We start from the raw sequence: 22,844 nt of genomic DNA on the forward strand, positions 1-22,844 counted from the left end.
AAGCAGATTTTTTGCATACTGTGTGTCATTTTCTGTAAATAATTAATTATAGTGGGGGCTGTATGACTCAGAGTGAGCTGGTGGAAAATGACACCGAAACACATGAGGAAATCAAAGCATGACTTTAGCTGTTTGTTTATGTTAAGTGCTCTGTAGCTGTCAATAGACTTCCTCCTGCCAAGATGCTTCTCTAAATCTGGACTGGATTCTGGGGCCCCACTAACCTCCTTCCTCTTCCAAAGCTGTAGTTAGCTTAAACATGGATTTACTGTAGTTTGGCAAGGGGGGACTGCATTCCTATCTGAATGAATTTATGGCACAAAAGGAGCTTGCTTTCTCTCAGAAAACTTAATGAGAAGGATTTGCAGAGCAAAGCATCAGGCGACATTTAGAGTAATGTAAAATGCTGCACAAGCAGATCAAGTAATCAAAAATCAAGTCATTGTTCTGAATGTTTTCCAGGAGCTGCAGAGGGACATAGAGAAACACAGCACAGGCGTGGCGTCAGTGTTGAATCTGTGCGAAGTCCTTCTGCACGACTGCGATGCATGCTCGACAGAGACGGAGTGCGACTCCATCCAGCAAGCCACCAGAGGGCTCGACCGACGCTGGAGAAACATCTGTGCCATGTCCATGGAGAGGAGACTCAAGTCAGTGAATCCTCAGTAAATTCTGCCTAATTTTCCACGAGATTCTGTGCTGGTGGTGAAATTCAAACGCACCTTCTACCAGCTTTAGAAACATAACCGTTTGATGAGCTTTGTTTGTGTGTTTGGAGTTTTTTTTTCCTGGGTGATGTGTTGCCAAATGTGCCCTGAACTGTTTACTCAGCATCAACCAGTTATTCTTCTGAAGTATTCTGCTTTTACTACCACCGCTCATATCAATAACACAATGATATATATTTGCTTCAGAATATTTGTGAGCCCCTACAAGTTCCCTCATACGGTATCTTATTTCTTTGCAGGATTGAAGAAACGTGGAGGTTGTGGCAGAAGTTCCTTGATGATTATGGCAGGTTTGAGGATTGGCTCAAGACCTCGGAAAAAACAGCAGCTCTGCCTAACTCCTCTGGAGTCCTCTATACTGTTGCTAAAGAGGAGCTCAAGAAGTTTGAGGTTTGTCTATTTAACATTTATTCCCTCAGTGTAAAGTAAAAGACACTCTTGGCTGCATGGTGCACATGTAAATATGATTAAATCTGAAAAGACTGAGAGACTGTCACACTGCAAAAACTTGTTTGCTCTGGTCTGCTCAGCTGCTGCCGTCTGTCACTGTGCACGTGCGCATTCCTGCTAGCTGACTCGCCTGGGCCTTTGCCATCTGCCCTACTTGTGCCTGAACAGAAAGTTAATTTTAGTTGAATGTAGAATTTTAGGATTTTAATTTGGTTCAAAATGTAACAGCCAAAACTTTGTAATTAGACAAAATCAGCTTTTTTCTTAGGATTTTGTCTCAGAATTAAATTTCTAATAAAATCTTTAGCTGACTGCTGTGACATTCACTTTTCACAGATTAATGATTTTTGATATATCAGCTTAACTTAAACTAGGTTTACACATAGGCAATGACCATCTGTAGTCTTTAAATGTTTTACATGTTTTTTTTTTCTCTTGCAGGCTTTCCAGCGGCAGGTGCAGGAATGCCTGACCCAGCTGGAGCTCATCAATAAGCAGTACCGTCGTCTGGCCCGGGAAAACCGCACAGACTCCTCCTGCCATCTCAGGGAAATGGTGCATGATGGGAACAGGCGATGGGATAACCTGCAAAAGAGGGTGGCTGCAATCATACGCAGGCTAAAGGTAGTTACCTTTGAGAACTGTGAGATTTTGAATTTACTTCTGCCATTGAGCTTGTATGTTTTCTTTCTTTGGGCACATGCTACATTAAAAACAAACATCCAAAATTCATCAAAAATCATGAAAAAATACATACAAACATGAAGCATGGCTGTTTGTCTGTCACAGCACTTCATCAGTCAGAGGGAGGAGTTTGAGACTGCGCGAGACAGCATCCTGGTGTGGCTGACTGAAATGGACCTACAGCTCACCAACATAGAGCACTTCTCCGAGTGTGATGTACAGGCCAAAATAAAACAGCTCAGGGTAAGAGGGAATCCATGTTTGATTTATGTTTGAGATCACAATACTTGGAAACTCTGGGAAACACGCAAAGACTGCTTTTGACATGTCCAGTTAAAAACACGTGTCTCAACAGGCGTTTCAGCAGGAGATCTACCTGAACACGGGGAAGCTCGAGCTGGTGTTCAGGCAGGGTGAAGCTCTGATTGAGAAGAGTGAACCATTGGATGCAGCTGTCATCGAGGAGGAGCTGGAGGAGTTGCAGAGATACTATCAGGAGGTCTTCGGACGAGTGGACAGATACTACAAGAAACTCACACGTCTGCCTGTGAGTAATGATAACAAAGCTGCACTCATTTTTTTTAAATTTTATTCTGCTCATTCAATGAACACCATTTGAAATTGTCACCGTATCTCTTGTCTCGCATGTCTCCCTCAGCTTGCAGATGATGAGCTTGATGGTTCAGACAGAGAGCTGGACATGGAGGAAGGTGGAGACCTCTCTGAGATGCAGTGGTGTGACTCCTCTTTGCCCCGGACAACAACGCGGCGAGCCTCGGGCACTACGACCCTCGTCCGGGCCGACCGCTCAGGCCGAGACACGCCAGCCAGCGTGGACTCCATCCCGTTAGAGTGGGACCATGACTACGACCTGAGCAGAGGTCCGGAGAGCCCCGAAGGACAAGGCAACGGGGAAAGAAGCCCAGAGCATGAGGACGAGGACGTGTATATGAGGACGACTGCCACAGCACTGTCAGGTTTGTCTGATGGATGATTAGCTTGACGGATATTAAGGATTCAACTATGGGATGACACATTACTTCAAGGTTCCAAATAACTAATATTTCCCAGAGATGAATTATGGTGAAAGAGTTGCTTAAATATATCTATATATAAAAAATACATTACAGTAAGCGAGAAAAGCACTAGGATAATGAGTTTGAAGCGTTGCGGTAACAGAGCGGGTGACTTTGCACATTTGTCCTGTTAGCAAGCCAAATGTGTAAAAATCTGCCCCCCAGATGTTTTATATAAATAACAGAAGAAAAACACAAAAGTGCTCATAGGTAAACATTTGTCATTGGAATCAGTGCCAACTCAATTAAATCAAAGATAGGTATCTCTCAAAGTTGTGTGTGCATTATAAGTAGTGTCGGTTGTATGTCTGTGTTCCCAGATGTAGTTATTCCAGAGAGCCCAGAGGCCTATATAAAACTGACTGAGAAAACACTGAAATCATCTTCTGGTAGGAAACAGCATGAGTTAGAAGTGCATGCCATCAACTTAACCACACTTGTTTCTTTCTATTTATTTATTTTTAGAGTTTACAAGCGGATGTGCGACTATCTAGAAATATCTTTGTATAGCTGCATGCAGGCATGACACTACTGCATACTGAGGTTTCACTCACTAAGTAACCATCACATTTTTTTGTATTGTGCATCCTCATCTATGCCTCATCTAATATCATTCATGTGTGAAACCTGAGCTCTTGGGTGCGATGGCTTGCCGTTATGTTGTGTTTCAGACTAATGCATGCTGTTTCAGCCTCATTCAACATCACCAGCATGCTAATAAAGATTTTGTTGTTGGAACTTTTGCCCTTTTATTTATGTAGACCTGCTTGTTCTTTCTGTGCAGCCGAGCCAGGCCAGCTGGAAGCCAGTCTGAGGCAGCTGGATCAGGCTTTGGATGCAGGGCGATATCACCTCCAGCAGAGAGAGGCCTCTGCCAGCCGGGTCAGCCCAGATGTCGACTCCACGTATATGGGCTACGTGAGTCTTCCTCATGCTTATTACCTCACCCACCGATGTTTTCAGTCGCATTTGTCTGTCTGTTTTCGATGAAAATTTCTGGAGTTGTTGGGGGTGGTACAAGGAACAGTTGATTAAATTTGGGCCTTGATCCACGATCCAGGAATTTTTAACAGAATTCTTTGCCAGGCAAGTTATGCGCTCTACCGAATGCCATTCTAGTTTGATATCTTAAACAATGCAGACGAGTATACAACCCTCCCAGGGATTTAAGTCCTCTCCCAGTCTTAAACTAGGGATCTTCTGTATATTAGGCGAACATGTTAACCACTACAGAATGGAGCTACTATCATTAATGATGAATAACAAAAAAAATAAAATGTGTAACACTGTCACATGTCAACGAGGTAAAGGAATGTGGCTCATGTTCTCCTCACAGATGCGTCTGATGGAAGAGTGCCGCAGTAGCATAGATGCAGTGAAGATCGCAGAGGGAGAGCTGACCGAAGATGAGGAGGACATGCCAGGACTCACTAACCCTACCAGCACAGACACGCAGAGCGCAGGTCAGTAAACACACACACACGCGCACACACATACTGAACAGTTAACAGATATTGTGTGAGCTGTTGTTACATCGTCTCTTTTCCCTCCAGGTGTGATTGAGCGCTGGGAGCTGATCCAGGCTCAGTCTCTGAGTGAGAAGCACAAACGTAATCAAAACCTGCAGCAGTGGCAGGAGCTGATCTCAGATCTGCAAACCTTGAGGGCTTGGCTCGGTCAGTCGGAGGCTGAACTCAGCCAGCTGCGGGGGCTCGATCTCAGCACTGACATACAGACCATCCAGCAGAGAATCAAGAAGCTCAAGGTGTGTGCATGCAGTGAGCAGCTGTACATAAGTCCAGCCTGTCTGCAGTAATTTGAACCACCTGTCAGTGCGGTGTGCTGACTGTTTTGTCTGTCCACGCACACACATTCGCACTTCAGCATTTTGTCTAGATTTTGATTGCTGTAAAGCAACATATCACTATGCTATAAATATACTTTTCTCAACATAATTAACCTAAATCTGCTCAGTCTGAGAATATTTTTCCCAGCTTCCACTATCTGATGCCTGATTGCCTGACTCGTTGCTGCAGCACACTTATTAATCATTTCTCTTCCATACAGGAGCTGCAGAAGGGGGTGGATGCCCATAAGTCAGAGGTCCTGTCCATCAACCTTAGCAGCGCAAACTTCCTCCAATCAGAGTCTGACTCTGAGGAGGCGTGGGAACTGAGGGACAGGCTGAAGGAGATGAACTCGTGCTGGGATCGGCTCTGTGCCTCTCTGGAGCACTGGAGGGAAGAGCTGCAGAGGGCACTGATGCAGTGCCAGGTACTAAAAACACATTTTGTGATCAGGTGCAAAAATGTGGAGCGTGGTTTCCTAACTTTAGCAGCCCAATTTTAAGCCGCACAAATTTACAACAGTAAAAACATCTTTGGGTGCCAGTTTAGCTCAGTGATTGAGCAGGCAACCATACAGTCTGCCTCAGGGCCAAATGCAGCAGACCAGGGTTTAATTCTGACCTGATGCCTTTTGCTGCGTGACTTCCCCCGATCCATTTCTCTCCACTTCCCTATCTCTTCTTTACTGACCTATCCAAAAAAAAACAACTGCATAGAAGTATCTACACTGAATATATGGCACATCATGCATGTTTTATATAGAATCCTTTAAAAAAAACACAGCAAAAAAAAAAAAAAAAAAAAATATATATATATATATATATATATATATATATGCAAGGTTACATAAAAATACCAGCCGTCTTATTGTTTAAAGGTCTCCTATTTCCTCTTGTGAAAATAATTAAATTGATTGCTTTCTTGTGTATTTGTCCATTACTCCCAGTTTTGCAATCTTAACAAAAATAACTGATAAGACGCCCTGTTTATTTTTGTCAGGAGTTCCATGAGATGAGTCACGGTCTGCTGCTGTGGCTGGAGAACATTGACCGCAGGAGGAATGAGGTGGTTCCCATCCCCCAAAAAGCAAGTCGCGAAACATTACGAGCTCATCATAAAACACTTATGGTATGTCCCTCTTGGAACTGGCTGTGTATGGTAGATTTGTATCTGTGAGTTTCACAAGACTGTTTTAGCTTTTTATATTGATCAGTATTGCTTCACAAAGTGCACTTTAGGCACATCTGACTTGTTCTGACTTGTAGCACCTTTCATGCAGAGATGGAGACGCAGAGGCCCAAAATGCTTCATACAAAAGAACTAGAACCTGTCGGATTTATTTAGAAATAACAAGCCGAGGAGGCACGATAGGTCTTAATTTCTACTTAAAAGAAACAAAACAGCTCAAGGAGAGGATTTCCAACACCGGCAAGTAAAAATAACTGAAAACACACAGTGGGTGACTCTTCTGTCTGCTTTATTGTTCTGCAGCAAATCAAGTGTGAGCTGCTGGACTCGGAGCAGAAGGTGTCGTCCCTTCAGGAGCTGTCGTCTCAGCTGCTGGTCAACACTAAACCTCAGACTATGGCCCAGATCTCGGAGCAGGTCCAGGCTCAGGGCAACGAGTGTCTGGAGGCCCAGGAGAAGGTTCATGTGATCTGGAACAGGCTAAGGCTGCTCCAGAGGGAGGTCAACTCAGATCTGGAGGGGCTGGAGAGGAGACTAGGGGCCATGGATGCACAGCAGGTCAGTTGATACTGAATTCACACTGACTTCATTAGTTCTTTAGTGGCATTAGCTTCATGTAGATCTGAACATCATAGTGTATTTTGGTGTATTTTCAGGTTCACTCACCGTTGCCTGTTGGCAGATCCGCAGCTCCTGGTTCAGAGGTGACCACCCAAAGCCGCAAACGACTGGTAATGTTATTCCTCATAATGTCCAGAAGAGAAGGGGCTGAGCTCACATTACCTTCCAAATTTTGCTGCAATAGCTTTGCTAACATGTTTGTGGGAGAAAATGTTGTTGCCCCCCCCCCTCTACCCGCCTCCTTTTTATGAGATGTTTTGTTGCCCCACACCATAATGATCTGCCAAAAATTACAAGAAAACCTGGCTTTTCGTTTCTGTCATTAATTGTTTCTGTAAAGGTTTAATTTATGTCTAACTTTTAAACTTACATGCATTTTGACTTTTATTATAGTAACAGTTGAAACATTTTAATTGTGTGAGTTTTGTCTGAGCTTGACCTTGACCTCAGGTTTTAGTCTTGAGAAGCCAGATTTCTTGGTTCTGAAATTCAGTCACCGTCATCAATTATGTTGCTCCTCTTTGGTTATTGATGATTCTTTCTCTAGCGATGTTATGGCTCTCTTTATGTTGTTTTATTCTCATCTGAGGCTTTGCCTTTATTTGCCTTTGACTGAAACATTGTTTCCTTTCTTTTACCCCTCCCTGCTCATTACGCGGTTCAGCCCCGAGGCAAAAGTAGTCAGGCCCACCCAGGACACCCTGAGAGCAGCCCGCGCCACAGGTACCTCTCTCCTGGACTCTAGAAACTCGGGATGATGGTGGAACCAAACCTTTCCTACAAGCTAGATTTTTCTTAACTCAATTAAGCACAATCAGTTTTACACATTGTCAAAGATTTGGCATTATCAGATTATTTTGATAGCAGTGTCTGTCATCAGCTGCTTTGAGATTTTAACCCGGCGTTCCATGATCTTCCCTTATTCTAGAGACCTTGTTGTCAGCTCTTAAAAGAGAGGGGAATCGCCTCCATCAGGCTGCTCCCCTTCTCCTTTAAATGTTTTATTTCACTGCTTCTCTTTGCCCTGCTGCTTTTTGAATGGCACCATGAAGTATTGCCTTCACGTTTTGCTTCTTCTCTGACTTTGTAGTACCCTTCTTGCCCACTAGATGGCACTGAGCACCACTGTTTTCCTCACCCTCCCTCCCTCCCTCCCTCCAGCCACCCCTCAGCGGTCATGTCTTTAGCTCTTGTTTTCCTTTCTTCTTTCATTCCCTTTATAGTTTTCCAGCAGGATATGATGCATTAACTCCTGGTCTTCCTTCCACATTAACTCCCACTTTCTCCTCTGTTTCCTTTCCAGACCTCTTTAACCCCTCCCCACCCCCAACTCTCCACTCATTTCTGATTTGCCTTAAATGCCAATAACAATCAATCCTGATGAAGATTCGGCCTAAACTAGTCATCCCATGACAGAGCACAGAGCAACCTTTAAGTTTACCAAAGTAGAAATCCAACATAGCGGGAACCACACGTACACGTCTCCTCACAGCTGCTTTACTGTATAATGGAGGTCGATGAAACTGGGATGTCAGCACGTCTGACCCTCAGTCTCGATGAGGACGGGTCGCAGTAAGAACATGCTGTTCTTCCCCTTGAGTTTTGGCTCTGTCAGTGAAAATCTCCAGAGAGGCTTTTGGCATTTCTCCTCCTCCTGTTTGGAAAGATGCGTGGCATTGAACTCTCACATAGTCAGCTCTGAAGCCAGAAAGCCCCCCCCTAAAAAAATACACACACACACACACACACACACACACATAGAGCCCACTATCTGTGAATGCTGTTGTATGCGTGCAAATGTGACTCTTGTATGTTTTCTTAAACTTTTCTGTTTAATGTAATTTTGGTTTCATACTCAAAATGTGAGATTTACAGACAATAAAACGTAAGGAAATAGTGAAAAATGCCCCTCAGAGTTTCCTAAAGGCCACCGTGATTTTTTTCAGATGTCTGTCAACTCACTTTTCATTTGACCAATCCTTTCACGTCTAGCAATTCAGATCCTTTCCAGTCATTTGATTTGAATCCAAAGTAATAATAAGACTCTTCATTTACTGACTTTTTAAAATCTCATAAGGTTGGAGCATTTTTCACTATATAGTCAAACATTTAAACCTTCAGTTTTGACACAAAAAAGAAAATTAGTGAACTGAGCCCTGCTCTCTGCTGTGTTTAACTTTTGTCTGGGTCTTCCTGCAGCCGGAGCAGATCACTAGGCGCCGCTGGCTGCGTTTCCTCCCGTTCTGACCTCCCAGACGCCACTTCATCAGCTTCCTCCTCCTCCTCAAAGGATAAGTCCTTCCTGCTGCGGGTCCTCAGGGCAGCACTCCCCGTCCACTTGCTCCTCCTGCTCCTCATTGGCCTGGCCTGCCTAGTGCCCATGACAGAGGAGGACTACAGCTGCCACCACGCCAATAACTTCGCCCGCTCCTTCCATCCCATGCTGCGCTACACCAACGGACCTCCGCCCATATGAAGAGCAGCTGATTTTTTTTTTTTTTTTTTTTAAATCTACCTACTGCTTTGCCAAGGACTCCACTGACTCATGTGAATGTTTCCTCTTCACCCTGTGCCCTAAAGGAACAAATTCTTCCCCTTCTGGGGAGTGAGCTGCATTATGAAGTATTTCAGAGGTGATATGAAGACTACTCTCACTAAACATTGCACACCCACTCACCTGAAATCACCTCAGCCCTTTAAAACAAAAAAAAACAACACTCTCCAGAATAGATGGACCTTGATCTGGAGGATCCCCCCCCCCTCCCCAGTCCAAATATTTCATGTTGTTTTAACTTAAATGTGTATTTTATTTTTAAGGTTTCTGAAGAAACCTGCGAAATCATTGAAAAACAAAGCACTATTTATATACTGTATGTTGGGAGCCAAAGTCAACTGTGCATTTTGTCCATTATATCGAGTGCTGCTACTATTTATTTAGTGTTCAATCCGTTAATAGATTGTTAGCATTGATTAAGCTAAAGCTCTACTGTGAGTGGGGGATATTGTAAATTGTAGAGCAGGCCTGCAGTTGGAGTAGCAATCATTCACAGCCTCGGGTGTGAAGAGTTTCATTTCAGACTGACACATCTGAACATCGACTGAGAAGACATGACCGAAGCCGCACAGAACGAGGTCAGAAGTACTTTCCGAAGGATGACTCGTTCAAAAGGAGCCTGCTTAAATTTGGAAAGGAAGTCTAAAATCTGCACATATAGCACTGACATGAGCACTGTCTGAAGGTACTGCACTGATGCCCTCCGGCCAAGATGGCAGACTTTTTTCTCCAAAAGCCAAGGCTTGTGTTTTTTATTTTATTTTTTATTTTCTTTTAGTATTTTACAAACTGGGACAAATCTGAAGAAAAAAAAAAAAGAGAGAGAAAAAGATGAGCTTTCATTTGTATATCAATGTTTGAAATGCTATTGAGTACGGGCAGTTATTTTTTTATCTTTCTGTTTGAGCATGCACTTGAAAGTCTCGCTTTTAAGAAGGCCAAACAATCTCTGGTAGTGTTTTAGTAGATGGCTGTGACATGAAATAGTTTGCTTTGTAATAACTGCGATTATTATTCTGCGGTGATGAGACATCTGGATCATCATGTTAAAAAAAAAAAAAAAAAAATTAAATATGAAAATGGTTATTTATGTATGTACAGTTTGCTAATGCCAACTTCATGGAGATACCCTCTTTGCAAATAATAAAACATGAAATATTTACTTCTGGGCATTTTGATTTGGAGAAAATCGACTCGGGAGAAACATGGTGATGAACAATACTTGTTGCTTTTATTTAGATGCACAGCAAACAAACAACAGTCAGGGCAGGCTTGGCTGGATTTACGCTTCAAAAATCTCATTTTCTGATCCTGTATGGAAGCTTTCCACACATCTCCAAGTGACACAAATCTGCAGCTGCCTCTTATTTTTATTAAATGTTTCTCTGCTGGCAACATAAATTGTAATCGCCTGCAGTTTCTACTCATCACAAGTTCCAGGTAATTTCATGTTCAAGCTGGCAGTGTGTTGTATCAAAAGCACGCAGAACAGTAGCCAGACTCGTGTTTATCTATACAGAAGCTGTGTTTTGATCCCAGATTCAGTTGCTTTATTTAACTGAAGTCGGCTGTGGGTAATGACCTGTGTATTTTTTTTTTTTTTTTTTTTGCATCAACTAAAGACTGTAAGAAGCATTTCATGTCCCCCAAATGCAATTTAATTAATGAAACAATTATTTAAAAAAATGCAACTAGAAAACCATCAAGCAAAAAGTGTCAAATACAGATCATCCCAGCCTCCCAAGTGTGATTGTGTGCAGGCAATCAGATGCTGCGCAATTGCAAACAAACTTAAGAGAAAGGTACACCTAGTGAGATGAATGCTGTATGCATCGGCTTTATTAACATACAGCGAGAGAAAGGAAGGAAGCGGGCAGAGCCGGGGTGCCATGCACTCAAACTGGTAAGGATGGCGCTAACCAGAAGTCTCCAAAAGCTAATTTGAAAAATTACCTGACGGTGTTAAAAACAGAAGCTGCCAAACGGATTGTGTGTCAAACTGGATACCAAGGCCTGTGCGAGACTATGGTCTACATCACTGAGCAAAAGTCAAGGCACCCTTCATTTATTTATTTTATTTCCAAGGAGCCAGACTTTCTTGTAATTTTTAAAGCGGTCTTAAGCAACAGCTCTTTCTGATGGTCTGTCAATGTTTTTCTTTGGACATTGGCTGTTTTTTTACTCAGTGTCAATCTAGTCTTTGTATCTGACCATTTGCAGAGGAATGTTTTATTTGTTAAGCCACTGAACACAGACCTATTCAAGCATCAAAAAGATACCTAAGTCAAGGGATGAACCAGTGTTATGTTAAACATAACCAATGTTATGTTTAACATAACACTGGTAACATAACAGACCACTTAGCAAAGAACCAATTAAAAACTGTAACTTTAGGCACTTTGTTACTGGCAGCCTGTAGCAAAAAAACATCATTTGTTCCCATTTCTTTAGTTGAATCTATCAAAAATACCAAAGATAACAATTTGACAGGCATAAAATATTATTTTGGCTAGGTGATTCCCAAAGAGCTATTAGCTGAAAACTTGGCATCTTTCAAAATTCAGGAATTTGAACTGGAGGACAAAAGAAGTAGTAACAGGTCTAAAAAGCAGATAAACAGTATCTGAAAGTCATGTCCATAAGAAATAGGAAAAAATCCAGTGAAGCCCTGACACAGGAACTGGTGAATCCAAATTTGGCATTTTTGGTTCAAATCATTTGTCAATAAATACGGAGGAGGTCAGGAGAGAGGTAACAGAGTGTGAGTGGGGGATGTCATAGTTTGATGTTGGAGAGTTTGTCAAAATTGATGGAATTATGAATGTAGAAAAGTATCATCAGATTTTGATCCAACATGCAATACCATCTGGTAAGCAGCTGATCGGCAACGGCTTCATTTTTCAGCACGCCAATGATCCGAAACACAGTAAAAATAATGTCTGGATGGAAAAAATATATATACATAATTGATCCATCTACCATGGATTGGTTTCCTCAGAGCCCGGACCTCAACATTACTGAAGCAACGTGGGATCATCTTAACAGAACAGGAAAAAAAGGCAGCCAACATCACAGAAAGAAGAGCTCTGAATGTCCTTCAAGCAGCCTGGAGAACTATTCCTGAAGCCTACGTAAAGAAATTAGAAGAAAGCTGCCTCCGAGAGTTCAGGCTGTGTTGAAGAATAAAAGTGGTCTTACCGAATGCTGACTTTCAAGCTCATTAGAATTGCACAATATACTTTGCTTTATATACTGCATTTCCATGCATGTTTGCATGTTTCAATAAATTACTGCACCCATTTCCCATTTCCTAGCAAAATAAAAACAAATGAGGGGTGACTCAAGAATTTTGCTCAGTACTGTATAGGTCTGCCTATATGCAGTTTCTATGCAGTCCAAAATGTGCATTTAATCCAATGTAAGTTACAGTTTCAACTGATTTTAAGCCTAAAAATTTTAGTAACACGTTTTGAATTTTGCAAATTAGTCACGGGCTAAACATCAAAAATCACAGTCAAAAATCCAGCTCTCAGATGTGACCCCCTTTCTGACTGCACTATTAAAGTTGGCACACTGGCTGTTAAATTTGTCTTCACTGTTTGACGAAACACGATCAGCGTGTCAGGATTTCAGGCTGTTGGTCAGACACAAGAACTCTTTGAATTCGTGACTTCTAAACCAACTAATTATAAAGCAGCTAAATGAAAAAAAAAATCTGATTAAGATTATACTGGATGTCTTCTTTCTTCATCTGCAACCAATTCAGCCGATTTCAACAGAAATTGGGTCAACGCATATTCATTTTGGTGATATCTGGTTAGCGCTGTCATTACCTGTATCAGTGCATGTGTTACAGTCTCTCCGTTAACCACACATGTGCACAGTGAACAGATACAGATACATAACAGATTAAGGAAAAAAGATTTGGTGCAAATAAAGCACAGAAAGCAATCCTCCTGTACACAAAGGTTACCCAGCAATCAAACATCTGTTATTTAGGACTACCAACTTAAAATCCACAAGTTACATCCTCAGCTGCTGCTCATTTCAAAATGTGATCACAAAAAAAAAAATTTTCTCTCAAATATATCAAGTTTAAAATTGACTGTGCACATGCACGTTACCTGATGTCTATTCGTTAGCGATGCTGGAGTCTAAGCACAGCAAATTCCACATTCATTTTAACCAGTTTTATCACTATTTACCATGTAATTTTTTTAACTTCATATGAAAATGTAAAAATAATGCCCATCAGCCTCTTAAATCAGAGAGGAAGTGCACTTTGGTCGAGGCGAATAAACAGAAAGATTAGCTGCTCATCGTTTGAAATCACCGTAGCTAACAGAGCACCACATTAAACAGCTGCTGTGCTGAAAACGAGAAGCGGTACTGAAAAGCTGATTCAAAATCACAGATATCATTAAAAGCAGTGCACAAGGTCAAGTGCACTGAGATTCACACTGCTGTGCAGCTCCAAGGAGAAGGTTCTCACTAAGCAGCTATAAAATCACTTTATTTATAAATATTCTCTCATGTGAATTCAAATATAACCACAATCTTTAATTCTCTAACCCTTTTCATTCTGTAAGACATAAACCATCAATAAAAAATGACTTTTGACCTTCACATGCTGCTCATTTCATAGGATGCGGGTGCAGTCAGAACGGGACCCTCTGTACTGCAGGACACCTGGACCCGTGGGCGCTCTGCTCAGGTTCTCATGGCACGGGCTCTTGTGACTGCCTTGAGGTCCTGAACTGGAACCAGCTGAGAAGACACCATCATCACCACCACCACCGCTGTTGGTGGTGCTGCTGCTGCATGTGGTGGGAGAATCTCTGTCACCCTGGGACCAGGATTGAAATGGTTTGACTGGCCGATGTAGGCGGTGAGCGTCCAGCATCTCCAGCAGCAGGTCGTACAGAGGCACTTTGTTCTTGCACTTTATGCTGTAGAGGTGCTCCATGCCTTTGTTGCTGCAGGGGCAGATGAGGAAATGGTCAGTTAAAACCTGCTTTCTGGCACCGCTTCCTACAACCTGGGACTCTGTTAGATTTTACAATGCGTTCTAAACCTTGCTTATATTATTACCATCATCACATTGGGGTGATTTAAACTTGACATTTAAATTCAAAGAAGTTTCCCACAGTTTTTGGAGTCTTACCTCATGTGTCTGATGTGGGAGAGCAGCAGGAGCAGCTGGGCCTGTCTTCTCGACTGCTGCTGAGCCGAGCATCCTGATTGGCTGATATGATATATGAGGGCATCAGTGATGGTATCTAGCATGTTTTGCACTGCCGCACTGTCGTGAAGGGGCTCCAGTGTACCGGTGCAGAAAGAAAATGCACCTAAGAGAAGGAAAATTATCACCTCACTGCCAACTTTCCATCTAATGTTCATTTGTTTTCTTGAATGAGGGCTCCCAAACATTTGCCAAATAGAAGTGCACCTATACTTTTCCTTATTTTCTCACAATATTCATATTAAACACAGCCAAAGTTTAAATAATGATGTCACTGTATGTTCAAATAGCCAAAAGCTTAAATGCTCTGTCTCAAGTTTTTTCTACTCTTGTCTCTGTTTGACGTCAGTGAGAATAGATATCCCTGTGCAATCTCAGGCACACAGCACAGAGCACAGCAGCTGTTTCCATCTGTTGTTCAAACCTTCCGTTTGGGAGGCACAGCCAATCAGAGGAAATTTTGATTGTGGCTCAATCCCATTAGAGTAAAAATAGGATGGCATCCTCCTTGACGCTAGGAAAAAATTGGTGGTTGCCCATGAATGCAGAAGATTTTTTTTCCCACTACTGAGCGAATGCAAGTAGCTGCATTGACCAATTAGTTGCCCACAGCTTGAGTGCAAAGGTCACCTGGTGGGGGGTCAACCCATCTCCAAATAATCACAGTGCAATTCAGACTGTCTCCAATCATCTCAAACAGACTTGTGAAGGTTTGCAAATAATTGCCATTTAATTTATGGACGCATACAGACGGCTAACACATTGCAATCAGTCTCAGTCTGCAACGGGCCTTGACTCAAGTGGTTGCCAACTGGTTGTAGTCTGCTTATATTCTGGACATATTCCAACATATGTCAAAAAATATTCAACTTTTAAAATCGAGAAAGGATCTGACTCACACACTTAAAATGACGCTCTGCAATCACAGTAATCAAAAGTTTATCCCACTCCAGCAGCTGAGCCAGTAGTGTCATAACACGGGTAATTCAGCCCTTTCATATAGAATATCTCAATCTTCAGGGCAAACACAGCCCTCTGTGCCGGCTCATGTTGTCATGGGAACGGTTATCAGGCATATTGCCGGTACAGACCTCACCAGAATGCTGTGTTTGCCTAATTTGTCTGCGCAGCACTCAGAGCATCACCTCTGTGGGTGTAGTTTGACACTGCTCAATATTTACTCCCTGGAGCAGAGAGACAAACCTGAAGGGTCTGTGGTGTGGCGTGCTTGCAAACAAAACTGTGCGGATATAAAAATAAACTAACTAGGCAGCGCACGCTTTTATTTGTGAAGTGTCCTCAATGTTTCCAGGTATCAGTTTGCGCTCTCTTGCTTCAAAAAATGTTTCACAAGGAGGTCACGTTAACATGCTCTCTTACCAGAGTTGAGCAGAATGATAGCTTTGAGACAGACAAACTCCTCAGGTTTGAGCTTGAGCACGCGGAAGCGGGACGCGGTGGCCAGCAGCATGTCGAAGATCTCGGCCATGCCTTCAACACAGGTGCCTTCATTCCTGGACAGCAAAATGAATGAATGTGTCATACAGGGAGAACTTTAAAAAAAAAGCAATATCAACTATTTAAAAACAGCTAATGGACTGAATGGCTGCAAGGCTCCATTTGTCAGCACAGTTGAAAAATGATAGAGGGATAATGTGGTTGGAGTGCAAGATAAACTTGGATGGCACAGAGCCAGGGGAATTTGTCTCCTGGCTTGATCACGACAGCATTTTAGTCATCAAGTCCAATTGGCAAAAACACTCATACAGGGACCAGGTTTTAGAGATAATACTCTCTAATACACTTTTGAATCAAATAGGACCATCAGGCACATCAGATGGTAAAAACCCTGTCTGCCCGCATGTCTCCCTCATCTCTCAATCTGTCTCTGCCTCACTCTTTTTCTCTGAGGTAGATACTGTGGTTTGGCCAGCTTGTTTACTCTTAACATGGCGGGAAAAGGAGGGAACAGGCTGTGCCTGCAAAACACCAAACAGACGTGTCTCCCCGTATCTCTATTTTCTCGTCCTCTCTGTTCATCTTTTAGCTCTCTCTCACTGTCATCTCTCGCTCCGTCCTTCTTCATTTTCCATCATTCCTTGCATTGAAGCTTTGATTAAATCTCTTTCCTGGCTGCAAGCTCAGCACTGTAATGATGACGGGGTATTTCAGGTAGGAAAGAGGCTGCTCTCTTCTCCATGGGGAACATGTAATTAGTCTTTCACTCTGTGACAGATGTGTTGGGATGGCACAATGGCTGGCAAAGTGTGAAATGGAAAATTTACAATGCTGATGTATCACTCTTAAGATGTGTCTGAGACAGAGAAAGAATGAGAAATAGGTTGGAATAGCAGGGACAGAGAGATGAGAAAGAACACATAGGTGAAAATGAGGGAAGTACACCTCGCTACCTGTCCAGGATGAGGTCCTGTGCAAAGATGAGTTTGCCGGGGCAGTGGATGGACCTCCAAATGAGCCCAATCATCAGCACCTCTAGCCACGAGCTCTCAAGCAGCAGCACCTGATCATGAAGGGACAGCTGCAGAAAACCTAGAAATACAAAATACAAAGCACACAGTGATGAACGTTTTTGGTGCCATAGAGGCGAAGCATCCACCCTGAAACAATACAAGACTTTTGTCCAACAAATTCTCACATTATAACAACCAAATAAAAATCTTCACTACAAAGACAGGGCACTAGGTGTTTTAGGCTGATTGCAGCAATTATCTGCATCCAGACACCAAGAAAAGTAGATAAGACTTTTCAGAATATCTGTGGTTTTTAACTGTGACAAGTAATGGAATATTAATGTCTTCTGATCACCTTCAACCTACTCAAAAATAAAAACACATACACACACACTCTTGTTTTATGGCAGGGAATAGCTACTTAAATGAAACCATCTGTAATCTCTCTCTGAATTTAGCCAGCTGGCTAAATTCATATATAATTGCAGCCACTTCGCTCCCATTGTCCCCCTCTGTACAACGTTTGGGACCTCTTGCAATTAAAACTGTGTATCTTTAGGCTTTTAGTGACGCACGCGGTTGTAATGCCTCAAAATCAGGGTTTACTCTCTTAGAGCTCCCTGCCAGGTTTATGTGTGTGTGTGTGAGAGAGAGAAAGCACATGCAAAAAGGCTGATGTGCCTTATACTGCATTTAGGCTCTATGGGGTGCCTGCAGATTGACCAAACAATCCTCTCAAAGGTGATGACTGTAATTACCGTCACTGTAATGGCTCTGCATTTATGTGGGGGCTCATGTTTGCTTTTACTACAAAGGCCTCGCATCTCCTTGCTGTTGCCTAAGAAGTCAAATAGACAACAACACACATATTACATCTGTAAATCTGCATGTGTAAAAGACTACGGCCAATATTCTTATTGGATGTCATGATGCTCCGACAGAAACGGCTCTCATACTTTGCACATGACCTTGCATGCATACTCACATGACAGGTATTTTTTTCACATCACTCCAAAGCTACAGACTGATTAGCTACAACTATTTAACAATAAGCAATAGGATATTGTAGCACTTGCATGATTAATGGAAACATTTGATTAAAATAGGCCCTTAAAGGCATCACTTTGACTTTAGGGCCTAGTTATGCACCAAGAGGCTTTGAGTCCATCCAACTATACCTGATTGTTTTTTCATTTTGTTATGTAAGCCACAGTTTCAGAGCCTGTTAGATGTTTTAAGCTGTTAAAATTACAGTGGGAAAATGAAGGGTTTTGGAAAATGAAAAACTGTGCATGACAGTCCTGTAATAATTTCTTACCACCTTACAGCGGGGATATTTGTTGATGTTAACAGCCAATGAAAATACCAGATCCTTGTCATAGCCTAAAGAGAGTTCTCCTCTGCTATTATATTTTGATTCATTCCAACCTGGAAGCTTCTTGGCCCAGGCGATCATGTGAACCAGCTCCTTGTCAGCCATGCTGGTGAGCAGGGTCATCATGGTGACCTCTGTGTAGGGTCGACTCATCTTCTGACGAGAGCACAGGATTGGGGGCTCAGCACCCTGGAGCAGGAGGAGCACCTGGGGACATAAAGGATCAACAGACTACATAACTGGTAAACTGTTAGAACAATTTCTACATGCACTGGAAACACTGGGGAAAAAAGGAGGATTATAAAAAATTCCCCCTAATCAACAAAACCTGAAAGTGGAGCTTCAGAAAAATCTGCTATAGACAGTTTCCTCACCTGATCAGGAGGTATGCTCGTTAAAGAAGACCTTCCTCCTCCACCACTTGTAGTACTGCTGCTTGATACGTGCTTCCTCCCATCCTGAGGGGGCACCCTTGTGTGCTCTGGATTTTTACCAGACTTGTCTCTGCCCGAGATGCCGGTCTGTCGTTTTTCACGCCGCAAAACACGTCCACGGTCCTTACGCATACCTTGAGGACACCAGGGACAATATAACATGCGGATACAAAAAATAAATAAATAAAAATACAAACAAGAAATCGCGCACATGTACATAAATCATTTGACTTTTTCCACCACATTGTTCAAAAATAACTCCATATCCTGCTCTTACCACGGATGTGCAGATTTATTTGCACTGCTGAGTGATTTAGGAAGTATGAAAACAAAAATGTGACTGAGCAGTTGTACTCCTTAACAGGAAATCTCTTCAAGGTCATGTTAAAGTTAGTCTCAAGCTTATCTGCATCCAGCAGCACCCTCAGGCTTGTGCCAAACTTTTCTAAAGCAAGCCAATTAGTTTTTAATTTGTCAAGAAGAGTGTGATCATATTGCACATCAGACTTTAAAAACAATATACAGAAAAGCAATTTTTTTTTTTAGGTTTCTTACACAGTTTTATTAAAAATAAATACATAAATAAACAAATACATAAAAAAGTACACACAGATTGGCCCTGCAAAACATGGATAATCTTTTTTCTGCTGGTATTCACGCTCACCTCCCTTCATCATGCCCACTTCATAGCACTTCCTAAGACGGCAAGCCTGGCAGCTCTTCCTCCGATTCTTGTCAATAGTACACTGATTGGTCGCTGGGCACATATAGTCATTGTGACCTGGGATGAAAGAAAATCTATTACTTTCAGCTACCCACTCCAGTGTACAGTTCAGATTTAGGTTATTTTAGCCAGGAACACTCTATTCCCCCCTTCTAAATGAATCTGAGATGGAGCAAATTAAAATGTGGCATCTTGGCTTTGTCATTGCCATGGAGACAATCGGTATCTTCATGAACTGGCTTTCACTGCGAGACTTTGCCTCAATTCACAAACTGCATCACATCATAAACATGACGCAGCCACCAAGCAAACGAAGTTTTGGTGTACACACAAAGGGGAAGGAATTTGGAAAACAGCTCATGGCTCACAAATGAAAAGAACTAATGTACTGAAACCTAAATTGTGCTTCCTCTCAGTTTCACAAGTCCCAGTTTATGACATACATCCTTCCTCTGTCTCCTGCCCGTGATAAACTCTAGTTAGACTGCTTATTTTTCTATAAAAAATTACAGGTCGTTCACTTCTGTGAAATGAGTCAATGACATCCAAGCTCCCTGTTAGGAATGTTCTTAAGATTTCGACGTCTTAAATTAACCCATATTTAATTTCTTTGACTGAAGGACAGGACACTATGTCTTTTCTGTATGATAGCGCTCTAGTTAAGAAGCCAATTACTATAGTGCACTGTGTTCTTTAATGTTATTTTCTATGACAGACACAATAAAGCACACGATTTAGACAACTTCTTAATTTAATCAACTCGAATTAATCTGTAGTGTTTAACAAGACTTGCATCCACCAGTGGTAAAACAGATAAAGCCAACAGTCTACCTACCCTGAATGCTCCTCTTAAAGAAGGCCTTGCAGCCCTCACAGGACCACACCCCGTAGTGGTACCCAGATGCGTAGTCGCTGCACACGGCGCAGAAACGTGTCTCTTTGATCATTTCAAACCCCCCAGCTCCAGCTCCCAACTCCGTCACATTGTATGCCTCGTCACGGGTACCACACTGGTCCTCTCTGGGGACCGGCTGGTGATTGGACCTGGAACGGGCCGTGAATTTTAATTTGGTAATTTCTTTTATTTTCATAAAGCTCAGTTGTGGTGTTAATAAAACAATAAAACATGACATTTTGTCAAAAAATTTATATCTTTTCTCTGAAAATGTTAACCAAGTAATTTAGTTATGAATCAGATCTTATCAGAATGACTTTAATACGACAGCAGCTGACTGCAGGAGCAGTTTTATTTTCCACCTGAGGCAGGAAACAAACTGCATGTGTGCTTCTGTTGCATGTGTGCTTCTGTTGTTCCTTTTTCAAGGTCCTTAACAAAGTCCTTAATCTCTGGAATTAGAAACCAGGACAAAGCTTGATCCTTTCTACGGAGATAATGGTTATGTTTTGTATAAAGCAAAAGAAGAAAAAAAAACAATATGGTTATATATTTATGTTATCTTAATGAGGACTTATTGCCATAATTCACTAATTACACATATTGAATTTAGTTCTGCAGCAGTATTTTGCCTTACTGTCCCCTCAACAGAAAACTCCAAGGTAGTAAATAAATGCCAGAAAACAACAGGGTTATTTATTTATTTGTGTGGTATATTCACCTAAAATTTACTATAAAGACAGCTCGAAGCAGCTAGAGCGGTCGTACTGAAATAATAAACCTGATGAACTGCTTTTGACTGTACTTATCCTATTCTTATCATATTATGCTTGCATAATCACCAAACTTTTGCACAAACTGACCAAACAATCAAAACCAAGTACTGGATGCACCACTGTGAGATACAAAACTAAATGTGTCAGCAGGGGGTCATAATTTCATTTAATGACTATAAATCCGATGTCACCTTTCCTCCACAGAAACACTGCATTTCCTCACCTGTAAACGGGTGTCGAAGTGGTTTCCAGATAGTGGTGACTGGGTGGGTGCATAAAGGGGCTCAGCCGTGGGCTGGAGGGCACAAACACAAGAGGACTGGTCGGCCCACTGCCCAGGGACTGAAGACTGCCATCAGAGGGTGGTCCGTGAGTGTCCAGAGGAGCGGAGTAGCAGCCAGTGGTGGAGTGGCTGTAAAGAGGAGTCGGAGCAGGGGTGGGGGCAGCATAGTCATAAGTCCCTTCCAGGAAGTCCATAGTAGCTACCCCTCCGGACCCCCGGCTCTCTTCGGGGTACATGTCGTTGAGGGGGGCACGAAGCGAAGGGGAGACGCGAGTTGGAGAAAGGGGCTCCAGCTCTGAAGAGGCTGGGCTATCCGTGGGTCTGAGTACTGGTCCGCACGGCTGTCTGCTCTGCGCTGGGCTCTGCCTGAGCAACATCACAGCACAACAGCACTGATAAGCAACATGATTTAGACTTGCTCTCCCATTTGCTGGGAGGGGGAGTGGAGAGGAGTGTTGCTCTCCCTCTCTTTTTTTTTTTAACCTCACTCGCTCTCTGGATCTCTTCTCTTCAATAAAGCCTGTCAGACAACTTGAAGGGACCACTATTCTTCAACTCCTTTTGCCATATCTGCCTTCAGCTTCTGCCTACCAAGCTCCAAAAGAACAGGAAAAAAAAAAAAAAAAAAAAAGATCTAAACAACTCTTCCCTTCATTTTTTTTTTGTCAGCAAAGCATCTCCTTCTTTTCTATTTTATCTTCACCAAAGTGTGGGAGGAAGGGAAGGCTGGTGGGAAAAAGGAGAAAAAGATGGCCAGAAATAGTGATTCACAAACAACTTCTGTCTTCTCATGCACGCCACAGTTCCAACTTGTCATTTGTGTAATATGGAAAAGCTTTCACTGGTTGCACCTGGTTTGCTGAGAAAAGTTGACTGTATAGTCGTTATTCACTCAGACGACAGCAGCACAGGACAAATGCGATGTACTGCAGTCTATTTAGAGTCAGATTTAAAGAAATCACTGTGGACCAGTTACAACAACAGAGGCTACAAGAAAACCAAAATCTACCACAATACACTACTCACCTCTTATTTACGAATCATCCTCATATGTGCTGTCCAGTACAGTATGATTCTTCTCTCTTTGGCTCTGCTTGCCTCACAGGCATTTAGCTGGGCTCATTGGATGCAATGGGAAGAGTGGAAAGGTTTGAAAAAAGGATAAACAAATTAAAGATACAGCCAAATCGATAACAGTGGTGTGTTTAAGTGCCAGGTCACCATAACACAGCAAACAAACATAAGGTCAGATCTCATTCTGACAGTCTGTAATTACACAATCAATCCCCAATGAAGAGACTGATAATCATTTTTATATTTCACATTTGTTTCTTCTTCTTAAACATTTCAATGAAAAAGAGAAATTTTAAAAGATAGCTTCCAAGCCATATTTCATTAAAAGATGGTGGGTATATGCTATAGAACCACAGCATGGGCCAGTTAATATTCACTTTATCTGTTCAAATCACAGCACACTATATATACATAAACAAAAC

General features: G+C 42.2%; 2 protein-coding genes across 4 annotated transcripts in view; one reads left to right on the forward strand and one right to left on the reverse strand.

The window, feature by feature from the left end:
* Positions 1 to 10,310, forward strand: part of syne1a (spectrin repeat containing, nuclear envelope 1a) — a 137,007-nt gene extending 126,697 nt beyond the window's left edge. The window contains 15 exon segments of the mRNA XM_030721981.1: positions 463 to 650; positions 968 to 1,118; positions 1,620 to 1,802; positions 1,968 to 2,105; positions 2,218 to 2,409; positions 2,521 to 2,839; positions 3,723 to 3,856; positions 4,275 to 4,401; positions 4,492 to 4,703; positions 5,006 to 5,212; positions 5,785 to 5,913; positions 6,277 to 6,531; positions 6,630 to 6,704; positions 7,259 to 7,317; positions 8,794 to 10,310. Of these exon segments, the coding sequence (XP_030577841.1) occupies positions 463 to 650; positions 968 to 1,118; positions 1,620 to 1,802; positions 1,968 to 2,105; positions 2,218 to 2,409; positions 2,521 to 2,839; positions 3,723 to 3,856; positions 4,275 to 4,401; positions 4,492 to 4,703; positions 5,006 to 5,212; positions 5,785 to 5,913; positions 6,277 to 6,531; positions 6,630 to 6,704; positions 7,259 to 7,317; positions 8,794 to 9,070 (2,646 nt within the window). The 3' untranslated portion in view covers positions 9,071 to 10,310.
* Positions 10,311 to 12,393: 2,083 nt separating this feature from the next.
* Positions 12,394 to 22,441, reverse strand: esr1 (estrogen receptor 1). 3 transcript variants are annotated; one of them, XM_030721060.1, is made up of 10 exons: positions 22,375 to 22,441; positions 21,289 to 21,714; positions 20,230 to 20,438; positions 19,335 to 19,451; positions 18,611 to 18,804; positions 18,290 to 18,443; positions 16,802 to 16,940; positions 15,771 to 15,904; positions 14,313 to 14,496; positions 12,394 to 14,124 (listed from the first exon to the last, which is right to left on the reverse strand). In XM_030721060.1, exons 2-10 carry the CDS (start codon positions 21,582 to 21,584, stop codon positions 13,788 to 13,790), a joined length of 1,764 nt encoding a protein of 587 aa, XP_030576920.1. In that variant the 5' UTR covers positions 21,585 to 21,714; positions 22,375 to 22,441; the 3' UTR covers positions 12,394 to 13,787. The 3 variants fall into 3 exon arrangements, with proteins under 3 accessions (XP_030576920.1, XP_030576922.1, XP_030576919.1); XM_030721062.1 differs by having other exon boundaries at positions 21,289 to 21,710; positions 22,375 to 22,394; XM_030721059.1 differs by lacking the exon at positions 22,375 to 22,441 and having other exon boundaries at positions 21,289 to 21,727.
* Between the last annotated feature and the right edge of the window lie 403 nt (positions 22,442 to 22,844).

The sequence above is a fragment of the Archocentrus centrarchus genome, chromosome 24 (genome assembly GCF_007364275.1).
Source record: "Archocentrus centrarchus isolate MPI-CPG fArcCen1 chromosome 24, fArcCen1, whole genome shotgun sequence".
In the NCBI taxonomy this organism is placed as follows: Eukaryota; Metazoa; Chordata; class Actinopteri; order Cichliformes; family Cichlidae; genus Archocentrus; species Archocentrus centrarchus.

What these genes read in the sequence shown, in the direction of transcription:
- esr1 (XM_030721059.1), bottom strand. Translation starts at nt 21,725, where the DNA reads ATGTTGCTCAGGCAGAGCCCAGCGCAGAGCAGACAGCCGTGCGGACCA. An exon ending in ACTTCGACACCCGTTTACAG is followed by an intron (nt 20,439 to 21,288) that starts GTGAGGAAATGC and finishes GGCCCGTTCCAG; the next exon opens with GTCCAATCACCAGCCGGTCC. An exon ending in AGTGGGCATGATGAAGGGAG is followed by an intron (nt 18,805 to 19,334) that starts GTGAGCGTGAAT and finishes GGTGTCCTCAAG; the next exon opens with GTATGCGTAAGGACCGTGGA.